General features: G+C 41.1%; 1 protein-coding gene across 3 annotated transcripts in view; it reads right to left on the reverse strand.

Moving 5' to 3' along the window:
* Window positions 1–12214, reverse strand: part of LOC109917449 (serine/threonine-protein kinase N2-like) — a 54624-nt gene that overhangs the window by 25232 nt on the left and 17178 nt on the right. For all 3 annotated transcript variants that reach the window (XM_048613764.1, XM_020517283.2, XM_048613762.1), the window contains exons 7-11: window positions 10357–10539; window positions 9967–10076; window positions 7165–7308; window positions 6668–6743; window positions 3698–3881 (exon numbers count right to left, since the gene is read on the reverse strand). In XM_048613764.1, coding sequence (XP_048469721.1) covers window positions 3698–3881; window positions 6668–6743; window positions 7165–7308; window positions 9967–10076; window positions 10357–10539 — 697 coding nt within the window. The remainder of the gene's footprint in view (window positions 1–3697; window positions 3882–6667; window positions 6744–7164; window positions 7309–9966; window positions 10077–10356; window positions 10540–12214) is intronic.

The raw sequence follows: 12214 nt of genomic DNA on the forward strand, positions 1-12214 counted from the left end.
GACATAGGACATAGGACATAGGACATAGGACATAGGACATAGGACATTTCAGCGCAGTACAGGCCCTTCGGCCCTCGATGTTGCACGACCTGTGAAACCAATCTGAAGCCCATCTAACCTAAACTATTCCATTATCATCCATATGTTTATCCAATGACCATTTAAATGCCCTTAAAGTGGGCGAGTCTACTATTTTTGCAGGCAGGGCATTCCACGTCCTTACTACTCTGAGTAAAGAACCTACCTCTGACATCTGTCCTATATCTATCACCCCTCAATTTAAAGCTATGTCCCCTCGTGCTAGCCATCACCATCCGAGGAAAAAGGCTCCCACTGTCCACCCTATCTAATCCTCTGATCATCTTGTATGTCTCTATCAAGTCACCTCTTAACCTTCTTCTCTCTAACGAAAACAGCCTCAAGACCCTCAGCCTTTCCTCATAAGACCTTCCCTCCATACCAGGCAACATCCTGGTAAATCTCCTCTGCACCCTTTCCAATGCTTCCACATCCTTCCTATAATGCGGTGACCAGAACTGTACGCAATACTCCAAGTGCGGCCGCACCAGAGTTTTGTACAGCTGCAACATGACCTCATGGCTCCGAAATTCGATCCCTCTACCAATAAAACCTAACATACTGTACGCCTTCTTAACAACGCTATCAACCTGGGTGGCAACTTTCAGTGATCTATGCACATGGACACCGAGATCTTTCTGCTCATCCACACTACCAAGAATCTTACCATTAGCCCAGTACTCTGTATTCCTGTTACTCCTTCCAAAGTGAATCACCTCACACTTTTCCGCATTAAACTCCATTTGCCACCTCTCAGCCCAGCTCTGCAGCTTATCTATGTCCCTCTGTAACCTGCAACATCCTTCTGCACTATCCACAACTCCACCGACTTTGGTGTCATCAGCAAATTTACTAACCCATCCTTCTACGCCCTCATCCAGGTCATTTATAAAAATGACAAACAGCAGTGGCCCCAAAACAGATCCTTGAGGTACACCACTAGTAACTGAACTCCAGGATGAACATTTCCCATCAACCACCACCCTCTGTCCTCTTACAGCTAGCCAATTTCTGATCCAAACCGCTAAATCACCCTCAATCCCATACCTCCGTATTTTCTGCAATAGCCTACCATGGGGAACCTTATCAAATGCTTTACTGAAATCCAAATACACCACATCAACCACTTTACCCTCATCCACCTGTTTGGTCACCTTCTCAAAGAACTCAATAAAGGTTTGTGAGGCACGACCTACCCTTCACAAAACCGTGTTGACTATCCCTAATCAAATTATTCCTTTCTAGATGATTATAAATCCTCTCTCTTATAATCCTTTCCAACACTTTACCCACAACTGAAGTAAGGCTCACTGGTCTATAATTACCAGGGTTGTCTCTACTCCCCTTCTTGAACAAGGGGACAACATTTGCTAGTCTCCAGTCTTCTGGCACTATTCCTGTAGACAATGACGACATAAAGATCAAGGCCAAAGGCTCTGCAATCTCCTCTCTAGCTTCCCAGAGAATCCTAGGATAAATCCCATCCGGCCCAGGGGACTTACCTACTTTCACACCTTCCAGAATTGCTAACACCTCCTCCTTATGAACCTCAATCCCGTCTAGTCTAATAGACTGTATCTCAGTATTCTCCTCGACTACATTGTCTTTTTCCTGTGTGAATACTGACGAAAAATATTCATTTAGCTCCTCTCCTATCTCTTCGGACTCCACGCACAACTTCCCACTACTGTCCTTGACCGGCCCTAATCTTACTCTAGTCATTCTTTTATTCCTGACATACCTATAGAAAGCTTTAGGGTTTTCCTTGATCCTACCTGCGAAAGACTTCTCATGTCCCCTCCTGGCTCTTCTTAGCTCTCTCTTTAGGTCCTTCCTGGCTAACTTGTAACTCTCAAGCGCCCTCACTGAGCCTTCACGCCTCATCTCCACATAAGCCTCCTTCCTCCTCTTGACAAGAGATTCAACTTCTTTAGTAAACCACGGTTCCCTCGCTCGACCACTTCCTCCCTGCCTGACAGATACATACTTCAAGGACACGCAGTAGCTGTTCCTTGAACAAGCTCCACATTTCAATTGTGCCCAGCCCCTGCAGTTTCCTTCTCCATCCTATGCATCCTAAATCTTGCCTCATCGCTTCATAATTGCCTTTCCCCCAGCTATAACTCTTGCCCTGCGGTATATACCGATCCCTTTCCATCGCTAAAGGATTTTCTTTGGTCCCAGCTGTTCATAATCTGTTTCAATGATGTGGATGTGGTACCCAGTGTAATATTTCCAAGTTGGTGGAACTAGTTGGCAATATGTATTGTGAGGATAACGCAAAGAGGCTTCAAGGGAGTTGACAGGCTGAATGAGCGGGCAAGAACATAGACAAGCTGAGTTGCCTACTCTTGTTCTTAATGTTTCTAACATAGCACATGGAAAATAATGTACATAAATATGGTGTTATCCACGCTAGGAGGAACAGAGATGCAGAGTGTTTCGTAAAATGGAGAGAGATTAGGCAGTGCTGATATCCAAAGAGACCTGGCTGTCCTTGTTTATCAGTATGTGGAAATACTGCAGAAGTTGGACCGTTTTCCTTGTTGTGAGGCTGAAAAGAGATCTGATACAAGTTTCCAAAATCATGGAGGTGTCTGGATAGGGAGAAACTGTTTACACTCAAATGGATTAAGGAGGACAGTATTAAAATGGTGCAAAAGTAGCAAATGCAAGAATGGAGAAAAAACAAACAAACAAAGTCATACAGCAGATAGTTAGGTTATGGAATGCACAGCCTGGAAGTGTGGTGGAGGCAGGCTCAATTGAGGCATTCAAGAAGGTACTAGATGATTGTTTAGATGGAAACAATGTGCAGGGTTATGGGGAAAAGGAAGGCAGGAAATTGTCATGAGATTAAAATGCTACAGTCAGCGCAGACACAATGGGCCAAATGGACTCTTTCTGCACTCTAACTATTCTGCGATTCTGAGTGTACTGAACTGTAACCTTCATGGTTGATATTGCTGTTCTGCAATGGGCTTAGAATTTATTGATTTGGATCAAAACAAAAAGGCTTGTATAGTTTTGAAAGCTTGTTCAAAATATTTTGCAGCTTTGATATTTCATAAATGAGCCAACATTGTTTTATTTTGTTTTTCAGTACATTACAGCTGTGTGTATAAAGATCAAGCAGGTCAGAAGCACAAGTACACAGACAACTAACTAGCCATTCACTTCACAATCACTCCACTAGATAAAAATCAGCAGGAACTAATGCACTGCATCTCAGGAGAAGTAACTAAGCATGTAGCCTTTATTGTCACCTGACCAATAATTCCAGGCCTGAAAACATTTAGAGCAAAATCAGTAGTACAGAAGTATCTAATTCATTAAACATCGGAAGGACTGGGGGGTGGGGGAAGAAGAACACTTACCTCAGCCAGCCAATCTGATGTAATACTTTTCAGATTGTTAACACTGCAGCCTTTCCACTCTCTACGGTCACCCAAAAATGTTCAGTCTTGCTAAAGTCAAATAAGTAGGCTTACAAATCTAGATGTTAACTTATTGCAGCCTGGTCAGGAATCCAAGCAGCCCATTTGAACTAAACAGCTCACACAAGTCTTCAATTTTTAAAATGCATAGGAACAGAAAAATCTTAGATCACACAATTTACCTTGATTCTGGGGATAAGGTGCTGAAAGTGCATGGTGCTCCAGAAGATGTGAAACTGGACTCAGCTGGAGGTAATGGTGGACTCATTGTGGTCATGCTGCTACAAGGAGGCAGCAGACTCATCATTAGACGTCCCCAGGTGGCAATATTAATATTCATCTGTGATGCTCTCAAAAAGTTTCTCCCTGTGAAATAAAGTGCTTCAGTACAAAACTTGCAGTGACCATCTCTCAAGCTAATTACACAAGATATATTTTTTGTTTTGTTCATTTCACTCATGGGATGTCACTGGCTGGGCCAGCATTTATTCCACATCCTTAATTGTCCTTGAAAAGATGGTGGTGAGCTGCCTTCTTGCACTGCTGCAGTCCACTTGGTGTAGGCAGACCCACAGTGCCATTAGAAAGGGAGTTCAAGATTTTGACCCAGCAACACTAAAAGGGACCAGCAATATACTTCCAAAGTCTGGATGGTGAGCGGCTTGGAAGGGAATTTGTAGGTAGTGATATTTCCATTTATCTGCTGCCTTTATCTTTCTAGACGATAGTGGTTGGGTGTTTGGAAACTGCTGTCTCAGGAGCCTTGGTGAATTTCAGCAGTGCATCTTATAGAGAAGTATAACTGCTGTTAGTGAGCATCAGTGGTGGACTTATGGACATGGTGTCAATCAAATGGGCTGCATTGCCCTGAATGGTGTCAAGCTTGAGTATAGTTGAAGCTGCACTCATCCAGGTAGGTGGGGAGTATGCATTCTATCCTGACTTGTTCCTTGTAGATGGTGGACAGGCTTTGGGGACTCAGTTGGTGAGCTACCTTCTGCAGGATTCCTAGCCTCCCACCTGCAGATGTAGCCACAGAATGTACATGACCAGTACAGTCAATTTCTGGTCAATGGTAACCCCCAAGATATTGACAGTGCAAATTCAGTGACAGTAATGCTATTTAATATCAAGGGGTGATTTTTAGATTCTCTGCTGGAGAGTCATTGCCTGACATTGGTGTGGCATGATGTCACTTGTCAATGGTTAGGCATAAACTGTTCCAGCATCTGAGAAGTTGCGAATGGCGCCGAGCATTGGATAATCATCAGCAAACACCTTCACTTCTAAGGGACGATCATTGGTAAAGCAAGTTTTGGAGATGGTTGGGTCAAGGACTCTACCCTGATGAACTCATGCAGAACTGCCCTGGATTGGAGATGGCTAACCACAACCATTTTCCTTTGTACCAGGTATCTCCAAGCAGCAAAGCTTTCCTTCTGGTTTCTATTGCCTCTAGTTTTGTTAGAGTTCCTTGATGCCACACTGACATCAAAAGCAGTCACTCTTGCCTCGTTTCTGGAATTCAGCTCATTTGTCTACGTTTTCAGCAAGGCTGTTATGAGGTCAGAAGCTGAGTGGCCCTGCTGGAACCCAAACTGAGTGCCATTGAGCAGAAAGGAAGTACTGCTAGACAGCACTATTGATGACACCTTCCATCACTTTGCTGATGATCAAGAATAGACTGCCTGGGTTGGATTTATCCTATTGTATATTTAGGGGTCATAACTCTAAAATTTTCCATTTTGTCATGTAGATGTCAGTGTTGTAGCTGTACTGGAACCGCTTTGCTAGGGACGCAACACATTCTGGAGTGCAGATCTTCAGTCCTATTATCAGAATATTGTCAGAACCCATGACATTTCTGCATCAAGTGCCTCCAACCATTTCTTAACATCACATGCAGTAAACCAAATTAGTTGAAGGCCAGCATTTGTGATGGTGGAATCTGCTGCAGGAGGCTGATTTCAATCATCCACTCACTTCTGGCTGCAGATTGCTGCAAGGCCTTCAGCCTTATCTTTTGCAATGATATGCCAGGCTCCCCCATTGTCGGACCTCCTCTAGTGTGTTGTTTAATTGCCCACCAGCATTCATGACGAGATGTGGTAGCACTGCAGAGTTTAGGTCTGATCAGGTTAGCCATGGGATTGTTTAACCTTGTCTATCACTTGCTGCTTATGCTTTTTAGCAAGCAAGTAGTCCTCTTAACTTCGACAGGTCAACGCCTTATTTTGAGTATACCTGGTGCTGGTCCTGGCATGTCCGTTTGCAGTTTTCATTGAACTATGGTTGTTCCCCTGGTTGGATGGTAAGTGTACAGTGGTGGTTATGCCAGGCTATGAAGTTGAAAATCATATTGCAGCACATCAAATCTGGCATCAGGTCATACATGAGAAAGATTGGTAGATTGGTACTGTGGCAGGCAGTGAGGGAATGGAAAGGGAAAAGCATACTTGACCTCATCCTCACCAATGTGTCTGCTGCAGACCCAGTCTAGCAGCTGTGTCCTTTAGGACTCGACCAGTTTGCTCTGTAATGGTGCTGCTGAGCCACTCAGTGGTGGACATTGAAGTCCCTAGTGACAGAGATAGCAAGTCAAGACTGGATATTCATGAGGTGCTGTGGGTCATCAGCAGCAGTTAAGAATCAACCACACTGCCACATTGCAAGGATGGCAGCTTCCTTCCCTAAAAGATTTTGGTGAATAAGATGGTTTTTTTTATTGTTTTTTTTTTTTTAAAATGATATTTGACAATATTTTCATCATTAGACTTTCAGTTCCAGTTATTGTTTTAGGTTCACTGAAATCAAATTCTACCGTCTGCTGTGGTGGGATTTGAACTTTGGTCCCCAGAACATTACCTGGGTCTCTGGATTACTAGCCCAGAAACAATGCCATTATTTCCCCCCTGTCCTAACATGAATAATACACCTCCACCCTCCCAAGCTCTCAATCAACTTCTTTTAAACCTTTGAAGTAAAAAGAGCCATTAATTACTTCAGGTTTGAATCACAAGAAAAAAAATGCTGCACTATTTGGATTTTAAACAAAAAAGCAATCACAATTACTCACATTAGAACAAATCTCTGCTATGCTTGATAGTTCTGTTATATTTTGCTGTGCAGTCAGTTGATTTGATAAAACTCACCTTTCTCTTTCGGGAAAATTCGATTCTGTCGTCGCAGCTTTGGGGATTGGTCAATGGCAGGATTACAGAAGATCACCTGTAGCAATTCACATTATTGTTGAAGCTTCAGAAACTTTGTTTTCACAGCATATATTCAGAAGAATATGATTAAAACAACATCCTCAATAATGTGACAAAACTATTGCATGCAAAAAAATTGTACTTCTAAAAAAAAAAATACTCCTACATTAGTAGGGCAGTTTCAATCACAGCATTGAACTCCATAATTCCTATATTTAGCCATTATATTTTGAATTCAAGTGGAGCACAAGATAATTTATCAGATAGAAAAAGGGGAGAAAGTTAATTGGTTATCCCAATCTGCCCTCACAAACATTTCAGAGAAAGGCAATGCAGTAGAAATTATTTGGCTTGAATGGGTCAGCTGCTTTCTCCATAGGGAAGGCCGATCGCAAGACATGCTGCACAAGCACGAAGAGGAGAAACAATGGACAAACCTCTGCAGAAAGTATCCCCTGTGGCTCCAAGCATAGGGTCATCACATGGCACTGGTTGTCCAGGAAATCTTCAAGTCTCAGAAACTTTACTGCACATAGCTCTCGCCAGTCCCGCCAGTAAACAGCTATTTCCAATTCACGAGACTACAGAAGGAAAACCAAAACCTGCAGAATAAGTCTCTATGTTATACTAGAGTGAACTGTGACTACTAATTAGCATGGGCACACCTCTAAGCAAGCAAAGTCAATAAAAATTCCAATTAAACAATTATGCTCATAAAGAATTACTACCATGGATATATTAGAGAGGTTATAGTAAGAAATAGCAGGATTTCAAGCTTTTAAAGCCTGCTCCAACATTCAAAAAGATGATTAAACTGACATTTCCATAATTCCTTAGTGTCCAAAAAAGTACTGATCATAGTTTTGAATATACTCAAGAACTGAACATCTATAGCTGTCTGAAGTAGAGAATTTCAGAGATTCACAACATTTTGAATGAAGAACATTCTCATCTCATTCCCAAATGGCCAACTCATCACACGAAGACAACGGCTCCAAATTCCAGAACATAAAACACCTTCCCAGAATCTACTCTTAAAGTATTTTGTATTTTCAACAAGATTGCCTCATTTTTACACCAACTATTTGAATGCAGGTCTAATTAATAGTCAGTAAGTTGGTTAGCTTTTGGTTGCAGCATCTGAAATAATGGAAATTGGCAATTTCTCAAAGTGTACTTGATTACACTACATGGCATTTTGTTTGCATTTAGTTTAGAGGGTGTGTCCTAACATGTACATTATCTACAGATTGCCATGGTGACGTTACATATGTTGGAAACTCAAAACATCTGGATAAGGTTTACTGGTCTCTTTCACTGTTTCTTCAACTGGATTTAATTGGTATGGATAGACAAGACAAAACAAATGCTTGTTGCAGTTCCTGTGATCAAACATGTACAATCTACAATCTACAAGCTGAAAGACTTGAAGTGACCTAGTGGATGCAGGCCCATACAGTTTCGGATCCAGTTTTTTTTTTTTAAGAAAATGTAGTAATGGAAGAAAAAAAACAGAAAATTACATGTAGATACCAAGGAATACGACTGTATGTTCCAACTTCATTTGTTTTGCAAGTCAATACCTTCTTTCTAAACTGAGATTTTTTTTTTTTTTAAATTGCCTGCATGGATTGATTGCAAGTTTACACCACACATTTGTCTTCATGCCTAAGCATTATCAGTGTTGCAGATTCTGGTAATTTTAACCTAGTAGCCACCTGCAAGTTATTTTTAAAATGCATAACAGAGTAAATAACATGATTCTTACTCAGCAAGACATGACAGATGGTAGTGAAGTTATACTATTTTTTCAAATCATGGGTTGGCGATCAAGTGTAATTTAAACAAAGTAATGTTGAACTTCAAGGAGAGGTTTATTACTTATGATTTAAGTCAGGGTGGCTGAGGTTGGAGCACTTCTTCCTCCAAAATCAGAATGCGGTGTTACCCCAAGCTCCACTTCAGGAATTTAGCACCAAACCCAGGTTGACACTTCAGAGCACGACTACAAATGAATGCTAAAAAAGGTCTCATAACTCTATTCAAAGATGATATGGAGATTTCAAAGTGTCATTGTTCACACTCTTCCCTTAGTCAAGACCACCTTTCATCTCACTGTCATTTGTGGGACTTGCCTGCAAGCAAAGTGGTTGCCACATTCACCCATACAACTGTCAGCACACTTATTCAAATCTGAAATAATTAGGATATCTGAGACCCACGCTGTATAAATACAAGTTATCTAATAGTGATTTTACAACTTTAAAACAGAATTCAAGCATCCTTTTATGTATCAGTGGCTAGATTATTTATGTCACAGCGTAACCTCTATGATACTCTATAAAGGCATTATAATTTCAAATGGAAGAGCCAGTAACCTTTAGATGTCAATAGCAAGATTTGATGGATCAGATTTGCTGTTGGAAGCAATGATGTCAAAATTGCACATGTATATTCCACCGTGCTTCTTTTGGTTTTTAATTTTAATGCATTATTTTTCCTATCATGAGAGTTTTGGTTATCTGAAATGAGTATCCATTTAGTCAGACTTGCTGCTTTTCATTTTTCATTTAACATTTTCCTATTTAAAAGAAAAGATACTCTGATCCTGCGTTCAGCACTCTAGGTTAGAGCATTTCACATCCAACAAATCTCTTTAAAAAAACTCCCTTCATCATTTTAGTAATGATGCTATATTTCTGCACTCTAGTTGTTGACTCGACATCAGTAGTAGTTTATCCTTTCTTACTTCAAATTCTTTCCGCTGAACAGTTCCCGTTGTTCCCCACCTGACGAAGAAGCAGCACTCTGAAAGCTTGCGATTTCAAATAAACCTGTTGGACTATAACCTGGTGTCGCGTGATTTTTGACTTTGTCAACCCCAGTCTAACACTGGCACCTCCACATCACGCCAATCAGATTTCATCTCAAAAACTTTCTCTGCTCTAGTCAAATAAGCTCCAGATCCTTTAGTCAGACCACATTACTAAAGGTTCTTATTATTGATGTCACCTGAGTTAATCTTTTCTGAATCTTCTTTTTGACCTTGACCTCCGTCCTAAGTATAGTGTCCAAAACAGCCTACATATTCTAAGTGCAGCATAATTAAATGATTTGTATAGGTTTTACTATTACATCTATTTTTGGATTCTATTCATTTATAAAATTAAGAACTATAACTTCAGAATTTAAACCATGCTGACCAATAAGGCAGGTCATGGTTTGTGTCATTAGTATACCCTGTCAAGTTCAATGCTGAAGGTCTGATCCCACGTTTGATTCTTCACTGAACGCCAATGCGTTTGTCCCACAACTCGATTGTCAAGTTTCAAAACAGCACTCGCTTCAGCTGCAAAAAAAAAATTAACAGTCACCTCAAGCTCCAGCTATCTTTCACAACCTGAAAATGATGCCGTTTCCTATTGTTACATATCTAGAAAAGATTATTGAAATAAAAGACTTAGCAACTCCCACATCAGCCAGGCAAAGGAAGGGCTGGCAGATGCGTGGGAACAGGACACCTACTTGGACTTGGGTAAAGAACACAGACCCAAGATAGGAATATAAATTTCACCCCAACCACAAAAAGATCTTAGCCTCCCAACATGTGACAATAATTCAATACTCACTACTTAGTTCCTCTGATTTTAAGTAACGGCGTGCTGTATTTCGCCTATGAATACTCATCCCTGCTCGTGGCTTAACAGATGATAAAGGGGTTCCTGGACTGGGAGATGCAATCATTATCCATGAGCGACCAGGGACATTTTCAAGAAGGTTCTGGCATCCTATTAACTTTACCTCCAATGTACCTGCCAAATTAAGAAACAAGGGAAGATTTGCATAAAGCTGAAGCACAGACATTACACATACCTGGCTGGATACCAATGTCTTTGTCCACAGAGGTCAAAGAGCCAAGAAAATCCTTCAGAATATAGCTGCAGTCAGAGACAGAATGGACAAAGCCATAACCATTGCTGAAGTAATCAAGACAGGTTGGGAGGGCCACCGTCATCACTGCAGACACCCGGTACAAGCTCTACTTGACTCAGCCCTACTCCGTCAGGCTACACAGAGGACTGTCCACTCCAGGCACAGTCAAACAGGAGAGTGGGGAGGCTGTTCACCACCCACAGTTCCACATGTTCTTAAGGATCCACAGCGAGTTACTTTCAAAAAGTCACTGGCCATCCCAGCCTTTTTCTCCAGGGAGGGGGAAGAGAGAAGATCTCACCATCCTTGCTTGGACACATTGCTGTTTCTTCAGTGTTGCTGGGTCAAAATCCTGGAATTCCCTCCCCATCTATATTGTAGGTCTACCTACAGCACAACCTGCAGCGGTTCAAGGAGGCAGCTCACCAGCACTTTCTCAAGGGCAACTAGGAACAGGCAATAAATGCTGGCTCAGCCAGCAACACGCATGTTCCATGAGTGAATAAAAAGAAAAATCCAGTAAATGGACAGAACCTGGAGTTTAAGATTTAAAAACAAAACAAAAATGACTAATGGGTTCATCAAACCTATCCTTATTGATTCCTGCCGAACATTCAATTTGTTACCACTTCATTCACCTTCTCAATACTCCTCACAATTTTATAAACCTCTATAAAGGTTTATAAGGCCTCTCAACCTTCTAGGCTCCAGTGAAAGAAAGTCCCAGCCTATCTAGCCTCTCCTTATAACTGAAGCCCTCTATTCCTGGCAAGTCACTTCTGTACCCAGCTCTCCAGCTTAATAATGTCCTTCCTATAACAGAGCAACCAGAACTGGACACAGTATTCCAGAAGAGGCCTCACCAACGTACTGTACAACCTCAACATAATGTTCCAACTCTTATGCTCAGGAGGTCTCAGCAATGAAGGCAGGTATGCTAAATGCCTTCTTAACCACCCTGTGATGCAATTTTCAAAGAATTATGTACCTGAACCCCTAGGTCTCCCTGTTCTACAACACTGCCCAATGCCCTACTTTTAAATACTTATAAGTGCTTGTTTTACCAAAATGCATTACCTCGCATTTATCCAAATTAAACTTCATCTGCCCCATTCAGCCCAATTGATCAAGATCTCTTTGTAATCTTAGATAACCTTCTTCACTGTCCACTATACCATCAATCTTGGTGTTATCTGCAAACTTACTAACCACGCATTCTATATTCTCATCCAAATCATTTATATAAATGACAAACAAAAAAGAGGATCCAGCATTGATCCCTGTGGAACGCCGCTGGTCAAAGGCTCCCAGTCTATAAAACAACCCTCCACAATCACTGTCTCCTGCTAATAAACCAATTTTGTATCTAATTGGCAAGCTCACCCTGAATCCCATATGATCTAATCTTACTAATTAGTCTACCATGCAGAGCATTGTCAAAGGCTTTACTAAAGTCCAAGTAAACAAGGTCAACTGCTCTTCCTTCAATCTTCTTGGTTACTTCCTCAAAAAAAAAAAAAAAAAAAAAAAAAAAAAAAAAAAAAAAAAAAAAAA

The sequence above is a fragment of the Rhincodon typus genome, chromosome 28 (assembly GCF_021869965.1).
Source record: "Rhincodon typus isolate 14 chromosome 28, sRhiTyp1.1, whole genome shotgun sequence".
Taxonomy (NCBI): Eukaryota; Metazoa; Chordata; class Chondrichthyes; order Orectolobiformes; family Rhincodontidae; genus Rhincodon; species Rhincodon typus.